This window comes from Adiantum capillus-veneris, chromosome 28, assembly GCF_014529385.1.
Source record: "Adiantum capillus-veneris isolate H3 chromosome 28, ASM1452938v2, whole genome shotgun sequence".
Classification (NCBI taxonomy): Eukaryota; Viridiplantae; Streptophyta; class Polypodiopsida; order Polypodiales; family Pteridaceae; genus Adiantum; species Adiantum capillus-veneris.
This window is the reverse complement of record NC_140958.1, coordinates 109,440,786-109,461,560: the sequence shown is the minus strand read 5'-3', so window position 1 is coordinate 109,461,560 and position 20,775 is coordinate 109,440,786. Positions and strand designations below refer to the sequence as shown.

Genomic DNA, 20,775 nt, shown 5'->3' with positions numbered 1-20,775 from the left:
AGTTCTTTCATCAAATTTTGCATTTTAATTTCCCTATTGTGTAATTGCTCAATGGTTGTGTTCATTATAAATGGGTCTTTGCTTAATTCCCCATAGCTCTATACTCCATCAATTTTTCCCTTCAGCTAGGTAAGGACTATTTATTTATACCCATGATGCACATACGAAACATGAAGAGATGTTTTCATATTTCCCTTTCTCCAGTATGAGAAAGAAGAGGTTGTCAACATAAAATTATGAACATTAAAATCATCGATGATGTTTGCGGCTACGTCAATATATTTTCAAAGATGGAAGTAACATATTCTCTCAATAATAAGACTCAATAAGTGTGTAGTCACCAATGGTTTAATCATAAGGAGTCATTGACAACGAAGTTAAAGATGGGTTTCTTTGCCTCTAAGAGTGTATGGTAATTCTACAAGCAAGGATACGCTTGTCTTCAATTGAAAAGACTTCCCAACGTAAAATTTGGCGCTTCGAGGTGTAAGGGTGGGATGGCATACCATACTGCAAGCCTAAATTCTGAGCAATGTTTAAGAGCAAAAGTGTTTAGCTTCCTATTAGTAATCTTTAACTCTCAAGGAATTCATGTATGTCGATCATTTATCTCGTTTATGACTTAATATTAAGCTCACATGGGTAGATTCGTCGAGATGAAGTGATAATATTCTTTTCATTCTAAGTGCACCTCGGATCAAGCCACCTTAAAATATTAGCCTTAAGATTCCCTTCATTGTTGATCACATGACTCACATGATTAATATAAAAACATCGTGGCCTCCATTGGTAAGTTTCACAATCTTCTCCATACATTTGAGCATCTTTAGACAAGCTCCAATGTCAGATGTTCAAGCATTCACCATCATAAATGATAGCAAATGGCCCAATGAAGTTGCCATATTTATCATTAATATAAGGTGTAGTATGTACTAGGTTGCACTGCCATCAAAAACATTCACAATGTCTAATCTCTTCAAAAAATTGTACAAAGAAACCAATGAATAGCACAGCAAATGAATTACCTCATAAGCATCACTCAATTTGGATCCTCGCAAGAAGTATAAAGAAAAAGAAAGAGAACATCTTTCTCGGTAGGAAGCTTTTTGCAAGCCATTATTATCCACCGTAACTTCTCCTTTGACCTGTAACCAATCAATCACTCAAATTTTAGCATGATTCATGTCGTGTAGCTCTACTAATTTTTGTGAAAGGTAAAAAAAATCAAGCTAAAAGGTGAGCTAATAGTCTTTGAGTCAAAGCTTCTACCTGAGTTTCATGGGGCATAACGCCTAATTTTTGTTAGTGCAAAAAATTTGAGCGACCAAACAAGCCAAGATTCTTGAGTCAAACATTTTGCACGCAAATTTTGTTATCTTTCTTGTGGAATGAAGGATGATATTGTTGCTAGGGAGTGTCGAGTCATAAGACACCAAAGTTCCCCAAATGAGCATATGATAAGGGCTCAATTTTATATTTGACAAGAATTGGCAAAAGAAGCGCCCACCTTGTTTTGCTTAGTTTAATGGCACTGGATAGAGAGTAGCTTTTGCATTTTTTATATTGCTAAAGGCATTTAGAACCACAAATTCCAATGTAATTCTAGTTAAACAGACTTCACCATATTTATCAAGGCTTGACCACGTATTTGATTATGCATGGTTTAGTATGACCTTTTCTGTATGAAGGATGATAACTATCTTTTACGACAATGACACATGGTAAGGTTAGTATGGAGCCGGGTCCTCTATTCCTCTATTAATATTCTCGTCAGAATAAAAAGTTAGTTTTTTGCCAAAGACAACCTGACAAGAGACCTTAGGTTCAAAGTTTAGGTATCTAGATATTTGTCCTCAATATACGAATATGCAAGAACAAGGACAACAAAACCATAAGGTATTTTGTGCCACATGGTGTTTGCTTATTGGTGGGACAATTTTCATTGCAAACATCGCAAAAACTTAATTCTCGCACATTCTATACATCAAGTTTTTCTGCCCTTTTTGCTTCTAGGTTCTTGCTTCCTTGTCAATAGATTGGTTGTATCTTTCCAATCAAAGTGTAGGCAATAACTCGATATAGATTTTGAACAAGACGCAAGAAAGATTGTGCTTTGTGCCAACAAACAACAACACTCTCCACATTTTGGTGCTTTGTACCTCTTGTTCAAGAGAAGATAAACACCATATACACTCAATCCCATCGACCAACACTTTAGAAAGCTCGAGCATCCCATTCACAATCAATGCGAAATGTATATATAAGATTCGTTCCATTTGCAACTAGGATTGCTAGGCGTAGAGTTCCATGACGAGCCTTACCGCACCGAGGAGAGTTTGAATATAGAGGTGATGAAAAAAGGAATCTAAGACCACAAGCCCAAGGTGTGGGTATTCAAGGAACGTAGGATGTAAATTATTTGCACAAGTTAGTGACCTCTCCGCATTTCCATCGATGTCAAGATTTCATCCTAAACAACTATAAACATACTACAAAATACACATCATATCTTCAAAATTCCAAGTCAAAGGCACAAGTTGTCTTCTATAAAATGCATTTGATTTTGGAGAACGATCTATGTTGTCTTAACGGTCAAAAAATAGACTTCCCGTCTTCTTCAAGTTTGTGTGAACTTGAGTGTTCATCCTTCCAAGAACTCTTTTCACAAGTCTCGTAAGCTTGAAAAGCCTTGCTTACTCCACATAATATGGAAAAAAGCTTAAAGTGTTCATCCTTTCAGGACCTCTTTATTATGTCTTGCAAAATTGAATAAACTTGTTTAATGGACATAAAATTGTGCTTAAGAAATTTAAAAGGCCATATTATTGTCATGCTTCACTACTTTAATTCACTCCACATTCTCACACTGCACATCACTATTTTGAAGAAACAAATCACCAACCATCTTTCTATCGTTTCCATTTCGAGAATTCTTTACGGCTTCTTCATGAAGCTCATCCACCATGTTTATTACAAGGACATTACTTTTCACCATAAGTTTCCAAGAACGAGTCAATGACCATCCTTCCGATGTTTCAACTCTTGGCATTATCGTTTGAGTTCCTTGGAAGCCAATGCTCACTATCAAAGCACGCACATCCAATTTTACGTACTCAAACTTTATTTACCAATGTGAATTGATAGAAGCTCCAGCTCAACTTGCTATTACTCCTTGAGCATATATCGTCACCCGCCAATGAAAATCCATTACTCCTTGAGAAAAATTTCAAAAGTTGCCAATCAAATACCACACACTCGTTATTTCCGATTTAGACATTGTCAACCAAATGTGTAGAAGGTTGAGTCCGAGCCACAACATCAACAATTCCTCTCACCACCAGGCCCCCCCCCCCCCCCCCCCCCCCCCAAAAAAAAGTCACAATCCTTGCATTATGCTTGCATCTTTACAAGCTAATTTGGGTTTGGGGGAGGGGGGGGGGGGGGGGGGGAGCCTCAACCTTAGGAATAGTTTAACTAGAAACCCCAATGCAAAGATACTACTTACCCTTATCATTATAAGGTTCGAAACTTATTTTCATTCACTCATGATACATGGGAACAATCATGAGACATGTTTGGAAAGAGTGTTCGCACTTAGGACTCATTGAGGCGTCTTAAGAATAATATTCATGAAAACTACCTTATGCAAAGAAGTTGTTTTGTATAAATCATGCAGCATTAAAAGCACCCCAACCTTCCTAAGCATGGAGCAACTTATATGTTGCTTGATTATAAATTAATGTTGTATCTTTTACGATTTCCTACCACCTTGAGGTACCCGACTTAAAATATGTAAGACACTCTAGGAGTATATACAGAGTGAGTCCCAATATCTTTGAATCTATATTTTCCAATAGCCCACCTTGTCAAGCAAGCACCACTACGTTCCGCACACCATGGAACCTTGAACACTTGTTGGTACCATTACAAAGACAGATGTCTTTGTAGAGAACTGATGCACATAGAGGCAAACATCGGCCATGCATGACAAATTGCTTCAAGAGGTCTACTCCAATGGTCGCATTACAAGCTGGCGTTGCCGAGCTAGGCAGAGACAGAGCGCCAGGCTACAAGAGCCTTAGACTTCATAAGGCAGAATAAGAAGAGAAGAGAAGACAAAAGCACCACGCTTCTAGAGCCCCTAGACTTCAGGAGAAGAAAAAAAAGAAGAAGAAAAGAGAACTAATATAATGACAATTGCACGCGCGCGAGAGAGAGAGAGAGAGAGAGAGAGAGAGAGAGAGAGAGAGAGAGAGAGAGAGAGAGACTATTCACCGACATTGTGTTCAAGAAAGACTCACACTTTTCAAGGGATCAGACTTGGCCCTCATTGAGGCTCAAAATGCTCGTGAACTGTCCACAGAGAAGATGTTCCGTCTTGCGCACACAACGATTACCATCTCTTATCACATCCTTGCTAGTAGAAATTCATCCCACTACGGAGCTACACTCCCTCTCAAAACCAAAGCTCGAGAAAATCCTTATCTACTTGTAAGAATCCATGCCAGCAACAGCACTCCACAAATGCAATCATTGAAACGAGAGAGAAAGAACTATGGAGCTTCTACTCATCGAAACAGAGTAAGAGTACTATTTCCAAATGTCCTCTGTCCTCAAATTCCAAAGTACCAACTTTCAATAGGAAAGATGGCTGGGCAAATGCGAACACACAACCCGATCAAAGCTGATAATCTGGAAGTCTTTGGAAATGTAAGCGAAGCCTACAAGGACGAACCCTGAACATGGTTGGGTAAAATGGTGTCAGTATAAAGCCCAATGCGAAGGACCAATCCTGGAGTGCTGCGGCTATTGTCACCGATGCCAACAGAAGCGTATTGATTGATAATAGTGTGGCACTAACAGCTTGAGATTGCTTTAAAGCGCACATTCAAAGTTACACATGGTTGCATCCATTCGCGTACCTAACCCCTTGTTTCTGTACCTTGAATGTTCTATCCATCCGGTCGTGTCACACATTACAGTTTTGAAATTCAGAAAAGATGTGGTGGTAGAGCCACACTTCACAATTTCAAGCTCTTTCTTATAGTTTGATTGCATTATTGTAGCCTCACTTGAAATACCTATTCTATGTATAGAATTTATACACGATAAAATAGTTGTGTGGATTTTTTAACTAACGTACCCTATCCGAGGGTGACAAACAAATGCATATCATATCCGTACCTTTTACCAACAAAACAAGGAGATGTAAGGCTACCAAACTTAAGGCTTAGCCTAAAAGGGAAAGGATTCAAGACAAAGGGCAGCCAAACATGGTCGTTCAACAGTCCAAAACAAGGGTAAAATCTCAAATACTATGAGAAAGATGGGATGGCACTTGATATTGATATGTCTGTTAAAATGAAGGAATTTTATCAAGATCTTCATATCCAAACTCTAAGAAGGGCTAAAACAATTTTTTGAATGCAGGGTCCACAGGTACAAAATAACAGCCTAAACTGAAATCAATAAATCTTACTTATGCCTCTGTTGGCATTTTATTGCAAAAATGTCTTGGAGCAGTCGAGGCCTACACGAACAAAATGGGTTCCCGAGAGCCCAAAGGGAACAGGGAATTTAGCCAACTGTCTTCCTTATTTTCCACACTTGCTACCATAGGCGACAACAGCAAAATCTCTTACAATAGCAAGAGTTTTTGCTGAGCACCTAGAAACTTAGTGACCTATGTGAGAATAATTTTGGCTTGAAACCCCTTCAATACACTATGTCTAAGCTAGTATCATTAGAGAACAGTGTTGTGTTCTTGTGATTACAAACAAAAACCAATGCACAGTCTTATAAGAGGTGTGGAGATAGGTAACACTCAATATATATGGGTAATTTCAAAACCAGCAGTGCCAGCGATCTGGCTTCAATCTCCAGATGTCGATGAATTACCATTGGTACACTCAGCATCAGACTTGCCAAATTCAATTATAGCGTGTCAATGTTGCAGTACATGATTTGGGCGTCACTTCAAGCATGATAATAGATAATTGAGGATAGGAGCACTCAGGCCCGCCACACACATATAGCTCATTGAGAATCACTAGAGTCCAGCATCTAGTGCGTTTGCTAGTGAGGTTGTAGCCAACAGCTGTTTGTAGGTTTGCACACCCCACAACTTATCTCGACATGTGTGTGAGTAGAACAAAGAAGTTGAAACGACCCTCGGTAAAAAACTTGGTCGTGAACTGTTTTCTTCCCTTTTCTGATTATGACTAGGTCATTGCATGAATGTACAAGAACATCAGAACCCCGTCTATGTCCATTTTCTACCCCGCTTGACCTTAAAGTTAAATCACTATCAAAGTGTGCACAACAAAGTATAACAACTACATTTTCTACACTGCAAAGAATCATACTTTGAAACGACTTTGAAAATATACTACAAACACAACTCAGGTAAGAAATAAAAAGCACTAGGTACTACCAGAAAAGGTTCCAGTTTTGTTCCTTCTTTCTATGAAGAAATAGCAATGTACTGACCCAAAAAGAACCTCCATGCTGGGTGCCAGATTGGCAGTTTGCAATGCAAGTGTGTAAGAGCTTTACAGAGCTGTTTCCTACACGAACATCAAAAAACGCACACAATGAACAGGTAGATTGACTTGTCACCCTTTGACTTGACGAACTCCTACCCAAAACAAGAAACACGATGCCTTTTCTCCTACTTGTCTATATAGACTATGAAGTCCAAACTGGCCATATTGATTCAAGATAAAAAGCCATGCACTGCCCCCTCCCTCCCACCCCCCAGACTTGATTTCCTAAAACAGCCTTCCTCTAGCACCTAATCGTTACGTCGAAAAAATGACAAGGCCCCCCTCTAAACTACCGAATTAAACGTCTGAACCTCCCAGCCTTTATCAATACGCTTCATACACTGACACCCAACGTGTACATTTTTTCCGCCTCCCTTCCTTTCCAACCTTCTCTCCACCCTTGCTTTCGGAGGAGAAGCACTATTAATCTGTGCCTAATCCAACAAGGATGATAATGCAAAAGCTGGCTTTAAGCTTGATGAAAGAAGACAGAAAACCTAAATGACCTTCCCGAACCCAGATAGAGATTCTTGTGTTGGTTCTCCTCCACTTCACTGTCGTATAACGTGTGCGTGTGCATGCGCGCCTGCGTGCAGGGCAGGAATTTTGGAGAAAGGGAAAAAGATAAGGAGAAAAGGGGGAAGGTAGGGGAATTTTACCTGTTTTTCGTTTGCACAAAAAAGAGGAGGGGGAGGAGGGAAAGGGGGTGGCCGCGGGGGGGGGGGGGGGGGGGGGGGGGGGGGGGGGGTGGCGGTTGTGCACTAATGGGGTGCTTTGATTCTATTTAAGAATATAATTGCAAGAGTTACCATCAAAGCTCCATAAAACAGATTAAACCCAAATTAAACAACTTTACTAGAAAAATGCTTTACGGAGAGACAAGCTGTGGTTCCAGAGACATCTATACTTCCAAATTGAACAAACTTCATTAAATTGTATATAGCAAAAAATGTCGCAAATACATAATCTACATGTCTCTTAAGAGAGGGAAGAACCTGAGAATAGTCAAGGACCTGTTGACTTACATGCTTTACATCCGCTGAGCAGACAGATACCTGAAAAATCCACTGGACGAGGCTCAACTTAGATTCCTTAGCGGTTTCTGAAATACACAAAAGCTTGTATCATGATTGCATCATCGCCAGACAAACTAAAACAGAAAACTGTTTGAACTAATCAAACAGACATACCCTTTCTAGGCTGATCAGTCTCTTCCAAGAGTTTCAAGCGTACTCAAAAACCGCATCAGAAGTTCCTTGTTGAGCTTTTTGGCCTAACCATGACATTTGCTTGATTCCCTTCACCAAAGAAAAACGTTGGATAACTTACAGTAAAAACTTGCGTTAAACATTTAACTTATACTAACAACTTGAGCTCACCACAAAATAATGATTATTTCAGGAGCTTACTAGAAGATACATAATACTTGAGATAGCCATGCAGTAATAACTATTTAGGGGCTTACCAGAAAACCCCATTGTTAAGTTTTTTGAGTGTCCCCCACGGTCCCCTGAAAAAGAGGAATTAGGGGTTTCTCGATCTGTTGCTACTGTAAAAGGCATGCGTGGAGCTGCTTGCGAAGGCCATCCCTGTTGGTGCATAGATGGGATCGGAGGGTATCCTTGTTGCGACATCCTTGCATTTTCTGGGTATCTTTGATAAGAAAAAGTATCATTCTGCAATATGTTTTGACCTGGTAACAAAAGGCATTCAGATATAACAGTTAGTTATCTGATGTGATTGTTTGTTCAGCCAATAAATTTATTTATTTGAAGCACCAGGATGCTCACCCGCATGAACAAAAGATGAGCTTCCCTTGCCAAAATTTACAGGCAAGGTGGAGAGCCCTCCACTTTGAGCACCATTTTCCACAAATGGTCCAGGATGCTCACCTGTGTTACTGAATGGATTGTTTCCCTTGCCAAAATTTACATGCAAGGCAGAATGTCCACCCCCTTGAACCTGAGCACCATTGTCATGATGATGTGTGGAGACAGAAAAGGGGTTGACTGGTTGCGTATACGATGGTTTGTTGCTTTGAATTTGTGCATCCCTTGAAGGCAAGTTTTGCATGGGATTTTGTGCAGGGTGATGGTGCTGAAACTGTACACAGGCATTCATCTCACCACAAAAGACGGTATCGTTCTCTCTACTAGAGATAACACTTGCTACCGTCCTGTCTTGTGGAGCATCAAAGGATCTTTGAGAAGAGGGTAGGCTTGTAAAAGCAGAGGCGCCATAAGGTTGTCCATAGGTCGTCTCACTTGTAGGTGGAGGCAAATCAGGAGGTAGAGGTGGTGGAGAAAGGGGAGGGGGTGGCGGGGGAGATGGAGGTGGAGATGATGGCGGGGGAGGTGGTAGTGGTGGGGGAGATTCTGGCAAAGGTGGTGGGGGAGGGGGAGGAGGGGGGCAATCAGGAGGCAGCGGTAATGGTGGTGGAGGAGGTGAAGACTGCACTGGCTGTAATGATGGTGACTCAGCTCTTTGAGAGGCATCATCATCTCTAGCACTGCCTTCTGGTAAAGCATCCTCCATCTCGAGTTCACCCTCCACATCCTCAAGTATATGCCTATGCTTTTCAAATGCAAGGGGCGACGGACTGCTGAGCTCTTCTGTTTCTGGAGCCACAGAGCAGAAAGCATCAGCCCCTCCCTTTTTGCCACCGTAAGAGTCTTCGTCGTCTTCAAAGGAACGTGGAATAAGTCCAGTCAGGCCAAAGGTAGCATTGCTGTTACAAAAAAGTTTAGACAGTCAAACCGAAGGCCACCTAAATTGATGCTTTCCTATCTGAACAAAGTCCTCTGTTCACTCACCTCCCATACTCATCTACACACATTCCATCCATTTCCCTAATCGGATCATCTACACCACGCTCCATGTAAGGAGGCCTTTTTAGTTGAGCCCCACTTGCTTTTTCATCTGAACTGTTGGAATCTAGCTCGATTATGTGAGCCCTCAACACAGACTCGGGAAAAATTTTACGACAGCTCCAGAGAGACAAAACCTGTAATAAAATAAAACATCATTAACAAATCTTTGCAAAACAGGAATCACCACATTACTGTACTCCTGCCTGGATGAATGACATTGAAAGCATTGAAGGCTTCAAAAATCTATCTACTGTTAGTGCAGAATCCTTCATCATGCTAATAACTTGAACTAATCCACATAAGAGAATCTACCTTGCAGATAACAATTTGCTATATACCTTCAAACACTGCCGCTGATTTTCACGCGCTAAACTGCCCGATGGTGCTGCTGCATGCAGAAGTCGAGGCAATGCAGCCTTCACAGCCTGAGGATATGCTGTTCCTGTAGATCCACTGTAGTTTTCTCAGAAAACAATTCATTGAAAGTGCCTCTTATCTGTCTATTCAAAGAGTATCGACCTTGTGCACCAGCAGAAAGCTGTGTAATTGAATCCACAAGAAAAAATAAATCCACTCGACGATGAAGACTTGGCTCATTTTCTAGCTTTTGGACAATAAGTTCTACAATCTGGTACAAGAAATAATGATGAATCATTAGAGAAACACGACCAAAAAGACAAAAAGGACCTCACTAAAAATCCAGCAAAGGAATCAGTACAAAATGTGAGCAGAAAGTTCAGCAAAGGAATCAGTACAAAATGTTAATTACTACGAGCATGTCCTCGCTATTCATGCAAAGTATACAAAAGTATTTTCCAGTCACACTAGAACAAAATCTACACCATCCAAGAGAATCGGGCATTGAGCTTCAATTAACCTACACTTATACTGGAAACTAGTATGCAAAAACACAGAACAATAAGCAAGACCTTTACAGAGGTCAAAACAATGAGGTGTGACTTGTCATACCAAATTGAAAACCCAAGAAATTTGATTGTAGGAAAAGAGGGCTGATTGTCACGAAGTGATGATGTGGCATGACCACCCGGGCAGGACCACAGGACAGACAGTACGGGCGATGAAGTGGACAGCTGTATGGATTTTCCGCAATCTGCGCTGACTGCTGACGTGGCTGCCATACAGATTCCCATGTTATGCGCTGACAGCTGATGATGTGGCAGGCTGTGCAGAATTCCGTAATTTGCGCTGGCTGCTTTTTGGGCAGTTTTTAGGCCAGATGCTTTTGGGAGTTGACTGTTTTTAAGTTACTACTTTTGGGGCTCTGCTTTTGGGGCATCCCTTGTAAAAATAAGTAGACCCTTGGGGCCTCACTCTGCAGAGCATCTAGATGCAAAGTCTGAGAGCAGAGGTCCCTCGGGAATTGTAGCTTTGCTCAAGCATTAATATAAAAATGAATACTGAAAGAGGCACCAGTCTTTGGGGCCAATCTCTCTGAGCACGGAACTACGCTGGGCCGTGTCGACTCAATTGAACTGTGAATTAAGTGTGAAGTATTTTAGAGTGATTTTTGTTGTGTGTCGTGCCAGATTTCCGACTTGGGGTGTCCAAGATTGTAACACTGATTGATTACAAAATCTGGAAAGGAGAAGCCCTGGCTAGTCATAGATCTCATGTTACCATGCTATAGACCTAATTCAGACAGTTCCCCTACAAATAAACCTCCCTATAAAATAAGCATAGCACAACAAAAGGAGATCGTGAATCAGGTTGAGACATTGATATAGCAAAGTTCCTCTCCTTTCTATTCACCGGTTCTTTTTTGGGTCACGAGGAGGAAGGTTCTTTCCTAGCATAAATGGCGTTCGCAGGCGATAGGACAGACTTCAAGAGTGGTTATAAATTAGATCTGCCTGTTGATGTCCATAAGACTGCTTTTAGAAAAAAAATTGGTGTATATGAGTTTATGGTTATGCGCTTTGTCATAGCTGATACTTCTAATACTTTCAAGAATGATCAACAGGATCTCCTGAGGATACAGAGGATATAATGTCTGAGGACTCGATTCCTCTCCTCATGGGAGAGGCGGATGGATGGTGAGTCTGGGTCGTACTGAAAGGGTGATAGCTTCTCTATATCCAAGCCGTGTGTGCTAAACCACTGTGTCATCTGTGTGCATACTATGATCCATTCTCTCCAGTCTCTGCCAGCTATCGGATGCCTCAAGTTCTCAGTATGATAGCCTATCGAGGGGGGGCCTTCTCGTACTCTTTGGATAAAACATATTGTCTGAAAAACAGCCTCCACTAGCATGGGTTGTGCCGCTAGCTCTACTCTGATAATGTCATGTGGCACTGAGGGTTTCCCGCGTATCGGACGGGATAGCATAATGATCTGTGGTCTAGCCATCTCTTGGTGCGGGGCTCTTGAAAATGTGCCTGGTGGCATCAACACTCTAGCATCGCCAATGCCCCATATCCTCGTGTGATCCTATCTCTGGCTTCTCTTGCCATAGAGAGTTGTCCTCTAGTAGCAGTAAAAGTGATCCCTAGGTATATATACAAGTCAATGAGTAGTGAGAAATGTTGTTTTGGTATTGTATGCTTGAACCTCCGAACGACGCGGACAGGATGTCTCGGGAACGTTTGGTTGTATGCTTGAACCTCCGAACGACGCAGAGGGATGTCTGGGGAGCGTTTGGTTGTATGCTTGAACCCCCGAACAACGCAAACGAGATGTCTGGGGACCGTTTGGTTGTATGCTTGAACCTCCAAGAGATGCAAGTTGCGGTTTGGGGAGCACTAGGTTGTACCAGTCCTCTGAACTCATGACCCGAACCTTTTTAAGTTATTTGCGGGGGGAGTGACGAGGTAGTCATTCAGTAGCTTCATACCGCAGACCGTCTATCTCAAGGGAGTGCTCAGCGGCGTTGTTCGTTGTGTCTTGTAACATGCATATGTGAGCATTTGTGTTGCATTGCGATGTGCCAACCACTGAATATTCCTTATTGGATAAGATACTTCTGGGACATCAACAACCGAGGATATCAAGAGCTCCGATCTAATGAGACTCCTTATTGGATGAGATTCTTTTGGAAAACCAACAACCCAAGAAATCAAGAGCTCCGATTTGGAATGAGAAAACCGATTGTCCCTTGGAATGTCCCTCAAAGAATTTTGAGCTAACTTGAGTTGTTTTGCAGATATGTTGTAATCGCAGACAAGTACTTTCTTTCAAGAAGGAGGGATGTCACAAATTGCTGACGTGTCAAGCCACTAAAGAACGGAGCCAACCTGCGGATCTCGGCCAAGGAGCCTAAACCCTAGAAGGAGCTGAAGAAGTTGAAGTTCTCACCAGCTTAAAGATCCTCGTCGAGTGGGACAGTTACAGAGTTACCAACTTATAGGTTCCCATCTAATGGGGATTATTTTAAAATAAAACTAGACCCACACACACACACAGGCTTTTGCGTAGCAGACTGATGACGTGGTAGCTGTTGTACAGACATCCCGCAAATTCCGTTGTCATGCTTGCGTGGCATTGTACGGACGTCCGAAATTGCAATGGCTGCTGATGTGGCAGTTGTATTGATTTTCGCAATATGCGCTCGCTGCTTTTGAGGGCTAGCTCTTGAGAATCTGATGCTTTTGAGTTTATTGCTTTTCATGTCTGTCACGTGACACATCCAACCCTATGTGTCCGTGGACAAGCTACACCCTAAGAGAGTTCCCGTCAGTCCAATCAGTCTAGATTAGAAGTGATCTGGTACTTTTGTGAGTCTATTCGTAGACCGTGCATGCCCAGTCACTTGGTATAGATGCATATCCTCTGGTTGCACACCGCATAAGCATAAGCATTTCCATCAAATTCCATCAGAGTCAGTTTGGGGATTTTTCCAGTGACTTTATCCTATTTTCCCTATTTTTGACATTTTTCACTTATTAATTTAAGTGACTTCCCAACAAAAGTAGGTAGGGCAAATTGGGTAAGAAAATATATAAGCACACCCAAGTTAGCACTCTTGGGCAGATGAGCAAGGAGCACAACAGGCCCCCAGGCAGCACGTACTCCCCCTCTCTCAGCAAGACCCTCTCCAAGCATCCCTTGGCGAGCCTCCCCATTCAGCTAGCGTTTGTGGCGCCATCTTCTCTTGCATGCTTGGCGTTTCCACAAGCAACCCATTAGCAACAGCCTCCAACCTTAGCGTTTTTGCTATCACCTTCCACCCCCAATCCCTAGCGTTTGGATCGCCAGCAAAGGCTGCAGTTCTACTCAGCGTTTTCAGCATTGAAAACACAGCCAGTCAGCGTTTTACAGCAGGTACATCAGCGAGTATTTTCAGCCCTAAAGCCCCTGCAGACCACAGCGTTTTTGGTAAAGAAGTTCAGCCCTAAAAACACAGCCACATCCGCGTATTTCAGCCACACCAAACAGCCCCAAAGTCCCGCAGTTTTCAGCCCCTCAATCAACGTCGTCGTCATCGTCGTCGTCACCAACTTAGTCCCAAGTGCATCAATTTTCCATGCATCATTATTGTACCACCTTGTGCAATCAATCGTAGACCACTCTCGCCAACGAGAGTGGGGCCTTCGGAGGACGGTTTTACGTCTCTGGTGTCGTATCTCTCTTCTCTCTTTCTATCAGTCTCATACACTTGCACGCACAATATCCACTCACTTTGTTCGTGATCATAGCACTCTCCATAAAGAACGGAAGGCTCTCCCTTCCATAAGAACTAAAAGGAACCTTGAGCAAATATGGATCACTAATCTTGAGGAAATACAACATTCATTCCATTGCACCTTACATTGGTATCAGAGCTTTGGCAGTGTTCTGTATCACTCAAGGAAAGAACCACAAGAACCACAAGAATTTTTTTTGCTTGTTGAGGTCGCACGAACCCAAGTTCGCTTGAGCGTGTAGATTCCTAATCGTGTTTTGTTGAAGAGTGACAGGAATCCCAAGAAAGAAGGGCTTGTCCAACCTCCCCTTGTGTCTCTTTTCACTCATTGAGAGCGGACCGTGCACTTAGCGGCCGGCCAATCGACCTGAGGTGGGAAAAAGAAACCTTGGTGTGAGCGCACGGCCACCAAGGGGTGTGCCCGCGGAAAAGAGTAGAACTCGGGTGAAGAGAAGATCCTTCTCCAACGCGATTTGCAAGCGAAAGAAAACCTCAAGATCCTCAAGAACCCAAGAACCCAAGTTCCTCGTGAACTTGAGAACCAAAGATCATAGTGCATGGTCGTCACCCGAAGCGGAATGGATACTTCGCATACAGGTGATGAGCATGAGAGAGGCGACGAAGATTTTTCCCCACCAGGAGATTTTTTCGACCCTCCCCCTTCGCCATCTATGCCACCAAGTGTACCAAACCCTATGGAGGAAACGGTCAAGCAGATGATGGCCATGATGGACAAACAAGAAGCAAATCGCCTTGCTAAGGACCGTGAGCGCGACGAAAGAGACGCAAGACTTGCCGCACAACAAGAAGACAATGGCCTTGCTTTAGAACGCGAGTGCGACGCACGCAACGAACGAAAACAACAAAGAAAGGCGAACGAGGCGGCAAGAAGCGCGGCCTTGGAGGCCGAGCGTACAGCTCAAAGATTGGCTTGGGAGACTGAGCGTGAAGCTCAAAGAGAGCTACGCACTCAAGAATTGCTTCGACAAGTGCTAACCTCGAAGACCGAACCACCCAAAGATCGTGGGAGTTCCTCAAGTGGTGCAAGCCACGATGCGGATTCCAACAACCCAGTCACCGAAAAGTTGACTTTCAGTAAGTATGATGGTAAGATGGATGCTACGGTTATTCATTCTTGGTTGCATCAATTTAATGCTTATTTTGCGACAACTAAGAAAACAGGAAATAGCAAAGTTTTGACGGCAGCTATGTACCTTGCCGGTGATGCCATCAATTGGTACCACGCATGGCAAGAGGCACAGCTAGCCGCGCACCTAGAGGAAGCCGACGAATTCACGCCCCTCTCTTCTGGTTGGGCTGATTTCCAAGACAAGCTCAAGGCGCGGTTTATGCCACCTTGGTACCTCGCACGATTGAAAGAGGATTGGCGCAATCTCAAGCAACATGGTATGCCAGTCGTGTCTTTTTCTAACCGTGTTTTGCAGCTAGGCATACGCAAATCGGATGATGAGCGCAAAGAGGCTTTTCTCTTTGGGTTAGACGAATACATCAAGTTTGATGTCGAAGTCTTTGACCCCGCGGATCTCAACAAGGCGGTAGCAATCGCTCTCTCCCAAGAGATGAAGCACAACAAGGGAAAGCCTAAGGAGAACAAGTCTTCTCAAGGGACATCTCAGAATTCTCAGAACACACAGAATGGTAAGAACGGTAAGAATGGTAAGAATGGAAATTCTTCTAGCCCATCTTCCTCTACTTCCTCGGAAAAGAACTCTAACAATGAATCTAAGGGTAAAGCTAAAACACCTGCAAAACCTAAGCTAGCCCCTGATGAAAAAGCTTCACAAGGAATTATAGGAGGATACATCACTTGTTCACGGCTTAAGAACAAGTGATTTATGCTAAAGAAGGTAGATGTTTTCAATGTCACGTCAAGGGTCACATTAAGAAGGCCTGTCCTAAGACAGTCCCACCTAAAGAACCAAAGGCACCCACAGCAACCACAAGCACTATCACAAACCAACCTGCATCTTCTCTTGACTCTGACACACACATTGATGAGTCTCTCCTGAAGTGTTATGGTCATGTAAAGAGGCAGCGTTTTATCATATTGTTTGATCCACGCAGTATGCATGATGTGATTAGTCCCCCTCTTGTTGAGGGAGCCCGCCTAGAGGTTAGTCAGAAATCTCCTCTCGAGGTTTCTGGCTTTGCTCCTGGTATGGACTCTCTCATCACGAAGGAATGCCTTGATGTGATGTTTACCGTTCAACAATCTTCTTTTCGTAGGAAATTTCTTGTGCCTCCTCTCTCAGGATGTGATATGATTTTGGGCATTAAATGGTTTCGTGAACTCGACGCTCACATTAAATTTGGAGCTAACACTATCATTTTACATGCTAACATTGATTCCCCCCTAATCTTTCGTGCTGAGGAGGGCTTGCATTCTTTGCCTCTCATCTCTCATGTGCAGGTAAAGCGTGAATTACGACGAGGAGCACAAGCGGCATTCATCTATGCTGCTCCAATTTCCTAGAGCATTCAGGCTCCAGCTAAGTATTCAGAGTTGTTTACGAAGTTTAAACATCTCTTTTTGCAGGATGATCTTCCACCTCGTCTCCCACCCGAGCGGCTGGAGGACCATCGCATCGAGCTTATGGAGGGAGCGCAGCCTGTCAGTAAGGCTCCCTACCATTTGAACAAGTCACAGGAGAAGAGTTAGAGCGACAACTCGCGGAGTTGGTGTCTAGAGGATTCATACGTCCTAGTGTCAGTCCTTTTCCTTCCCCTATTTTGTTTGTTCGCAAGAAGGATGGTTCGTCTCGTTTGTGTGTTGATTACAAGGCATTAAACAAGATGACCGTCAAGAACAAGTTTCCGATGCCTCGCATTGAGTATATCCTTGATAGGCTCAATGGGGCAAAGGTTTTCACAAAGGTCGATCTCAAAAGTGGATACCATCAGGTACGGGTATTCAAAGGCAACATTTTCAAGACCGCTTTTCGCACCGAGCGAGGGCAATGGGAGTATATTGTTATGCCTTTTGGATTGACAGGAGCCGTGAGTACGTTCAATCGTCTCATGGTAGCTTGTTTCGGCGATATGGTCGGTGTATGTGTGTTCATCTTTTTAGATGACATTCTCATTTTTTCTGCATCGTGGGAACAACATGAAAGAGATGTTGAAAGGGTACTAACTCGTTTGGATGAGTGTCAGTTGTACATTGCAGCTAAGTCGTCTGAATTTTTTCTTACTGAAGTCACTTATCTGGGTTATATCATTTCTGCAGAAGGCGTCAAGCTAGATCCCGCGAAGGTGGAACAGGTTCGTGATTGGGATTTGCCCAAAACTGCATATGATGTGCGTTTTTTTCTTGGTTTATATCAAGCATATAGTTCGCACATAGAGAATTTTGCACGCATTGCTGCACCTATGACCAATGTTTTGAAAGGGGTAAAGACTCGCCGTCAACGCGTAGACTTGCCCGAGGCAGCCATTGAGGCTTTCGCAGCTCTTAAGGTTGCGGTGACAGAAGCACCGTGTCTTATCCTTGCCTCTTGGGATGATCCCTTTGAGGTATGGAAGGATGCGAGCAATGTCGCCATAGGCGCTGTGCTCCAGCAGCATGGTCACCCGGTAGCTTTTCTTAGCCGGAAGCTCAATAGAGCGGAAAAGAATTATTCAGTTTATGATAAAGAACTTTTGTCTGTCATTCACTCTCTTAAGCATTGGAAGCATTTTCTGTATGGTAGAGAGTTTACAGTGCGCACAGATCATCAAACCCTCAAGTGGCTCCAGTCTATGCCTAGTGCACATTGGAGTGATCGCCAAGCGCGGTGGTCACAATTTTTTGAGCAATTTGGAGGTTTGATTGAGTATGTGCCTGGCAAAGCTAACCCTGTTTTGCAAATGCGTTGAGTCGCAAAGGACAAATTTTGGCTCTTGAGTCAAGAACCACATTTTCATACAGTGTGAGTCTTTTGACAGCATGAAGAATCAGTATGCAGATTCGGAGTTTGGTAAGTATTGGTTGCAAGCTCTTGCTTCCCAAGGGCCCAGCAACTATCTCATTCGTGATAGATTGTTATTTTTTCGCCAGCATTTATGTGTGTTGCCCTCTCTCAAGCCAACCATATTGCATGATGCACATGATTCTCTCACGGGTGGGCACAGGGGAATGAACACCACATTGGAAAAAATTGAACGATTTTATTGGCCTAAAATGCGAAAAGATGTGTTTCATTACGTCACACAGTGCACTATATGTCAAAAAGTAAAAGCTCCTCGGGGTAAGTAGCAAGGCCAATGCTTCCGCTGCCTATTCCCGATGGACCTTTTCAGGATATTTCTATGGATTTTGTGACTAACCTACCACCAAGTTTGCATTCAAGGAACACTCAATGTTTAACAATTGTTGATCGATCATCGTTTCAGCAAATTTTGCATGTTGATTCCTTGCAAAGCCACAGTTACTGCACAACATGTAGCACGATTGTTCATTAAGCATTGGTACCCCCTCTATGGTTTGCCAAAGTCCATTGTTTCAGATAGGGATGTTAAGTTCACGTCCAACTTTTGGCGCGCACTCTTTATAATCAGTTGGCTTTTGATGTGTTAAAATCTTATGTTCATGATCAGCAGTCTCAGTGGGAGCTCTATCTCCCATTGGTTCAAGCTATTCTAAATGACTCCTTTTCTTCTGCTATTGGTCGAACTCCGTATGAGGCAGCTTTTGGCCGCCCGTTCCAGTCACTTTTGACTAGATCGGTCAGTCAAATGCCTGATGCCAATGCTGAGAGTCAGTCATTGGATGAGATTTCTGAGAGTGTGAAGCTTCGGCTAAGCAAGGCTCGGGAGTCTTATTCTCGGCAGACTAACAAGCATAGTCAGGAGGTCTCGATCAAGGAAGGAGATTGGGTATATCTAAGAATCATGAAACAACGTCTTAAGCAAGTTGGAAAGAAATGTCCTAAGTTGTCTTTTCGTATGTATGGTCCATTTCCAGTCATCAAAAAGATTAATGAGGTTTCAATGAAATTGCAGTTGCCTAACTCATGGTCAATGCACAACGTTTTCCATGTTTCTTGGTTGAAAATGTTTCCAGGAACACCTCCAAAGGACATTTCGGAAGAAGAAGAACCGGAGATCATCGATGAAGCTGAAGTGATGGAGCCAGAGCAAGTGTTGTTGCATCGGTTTCGCCATCGTTCGAAGAAGCAAGTACGACAATATTTTTTGAAGTTCAAAGATCGAGGAACCCATGAAGCGGTGTGGGTAGACAAAGAGTTCTTCAAGGATTATCCAGAGTTGTTGGCAGACTACAAGGAAGCCATGCAACTCGGTACCAGTACCTCACTTTATAAAGGAGGGGATGTCACGTGACACATCCAATTCTATGTGTCCGTGGACAAGCTACACCATAACAAGGTTCCCGTCAGTCCAGTCAATCTAGATAAGAAGTGATCTGGCACTTTTGTGAGTCTATTCGTAGACCGTGCATGCCCAATCACTTGGTATAGATGCATATCCTCTGGTTGCACACCGCATAAGCATAAGCATTTCCATCAAATTCCATCAGAGTCAGTTTGGGGATTTTTCCAGTGACTTTATCCTATTTTTCCTATTTTTGACATTTTTCACTTATTAATTTAAGTGACTTCCCAACAAAAGTAGGTAGGGCAAATTGGGTAAGAAAATATATAAGCAAACCCAAGTTAGCACTCTTGAGCAGATGAGCAAGGAGCACAATAGGCCCCCAGGCAGCAGGTACTCCCCCTCTCTCAGCAAGACCCTCTCCAAGCATCCCTTGGCGAGCCTCCCCATTCAGCCAGCGTTTGTGGCGCCATCTTCTCTTGCATGCTTGGCGTTTCCACAAGCAACCCAGCAGCAGCAAACTCCAACCTTAGCGTTTTTGCTATCCCCAATCCCTAGCGTTTGGATCGCCAGCAAAGGCTGCAGTTTTTCAGCGTTTTTACTCGGCGTTTTCAGCATTGAAAACGCAGCCAGTCAGCGTTTTACAGCAGGTACATCAGCGAGTATTTTCAGCCCTAAAGCCCCTGCAGACCACAGCATTTTTGGTAAAGAAGTTCAGCCCTAAAAACACAGCCACATCTGCGTTTTTCAGCCACACCAAACAGCCCCAAAGTCCCGCAGTTTTCAGCCCCTCAGTCAACGTCGTCGTCGTCCTCGTCGTCACCGACTTAGTCCCAAGTGCATCAGTTTTCCGTGCATCATTATTGTACCACCTTGTGCAATCAATCGTAGACCACTCTCGCCAACGAGAGAGGGGCCTTCGGAGGAGGGTTTTACAACGTCTCTGGTGTCGTATCTCTCTTCTCTCTTTCTCTCAGTCTCATACACTTGCACGCACAATATCCACTCACTTTGTTCGTGATCATAGCACTCTCCATAAAGAACGGAAGGCTCTCCCTTCCATAAGAACTAAAAGGAACCTTGAGCAAATATGGATCACTAATCTTGAGGAAATACAACATTCATTCCATTGCACCTTACAACTGCTTTTGAGGCCAAGGGCCTTTAAATATGTGCAGAGGGCTCAATCTCAGGCATGCTCCGCGTGAGGTGTAGAGGATAGAGTATCGGCGATGTACAAAGTTCTAGTAATATAAAGAAATACCAAAAGGGGCGACAGGTTTGGGGCCAGTCCTCTTTGGGGTGGAATTCCGCCACTCTGTGTCGCATGTGCTCTCTCTCTTTTAGTTCAGTTGTTATTTAAGTGCATTGGCACGTTGTGCTCGTCTCG

General features: G+C 43.2%; 1 protein-coding gene across 8 annotated transcripts in view; it reads right to left on the bottom strand.

Moving 5' to 3' along the window:
• Nucleotides 1-760: 760 nt before the first annotated feature.
• The window catches only part of LOC147421081 (ENHANCER OF AG-4 protein 2-like), a 51,239-nt gene continuing 31,224 nt past the window's right edge, over nucleotides 761-20,775 (bottom strand). The window contains exons 7-16 of one of the 8 annotated variants that reach the window (XM_086505153.1): nucleotides 9,935-10,043; nucleotides 9,754-9,857; nucleotides 9,359-9,549; nucleotides 8,336-9,273; nucleotides 8,011-8,238; nucleotides 7,824-7,843; nucleotides 7,736-7,745; nucleotides 7,571-7,647; nucleotides 1,026-1,145; nucleotides 761-942 (exon numbers count right to left, since the gene is read on the bottom strand). In XM_086505153.1, coding sequence (XP_086361279.1) covers nucleotides 844-942; nucleotides 1,026-1,145; nucleotides 7,571-7,647; nucleotides 7,736-7,745; nucleotides 7,824-7,843; nucleotides 8,011-8,238; nucleotides 8,336-9,273; nucleotides 9,359-9,549; nucleotides 9,754-9,857; nucleotides 9,935-10,043 — 1,896 coding nt within the window. In that variant the 3' untranslated portion in view covers nucleotides 761-843. Of the gene's footprint in view, nucleotides 1,146-2,542; nucleotides 3,214-6,433; nucleotides 6,567-7,540; nucleotides 7,648-7,735; nucleotides 7,844-8,010; nucleotides 8,239-8,335; nucleotides 9,274-9,358; nucleotides 9,550-9,753; nucleotides 9,858-9,934; nucleotides 10,044-20,775 lie in introns of those variants that run through there. The other 7 variants (XR_015187054.1, XR_015187056.1, XR_015187055.1 and 4 more) reach the window with 7 other exon arrangements.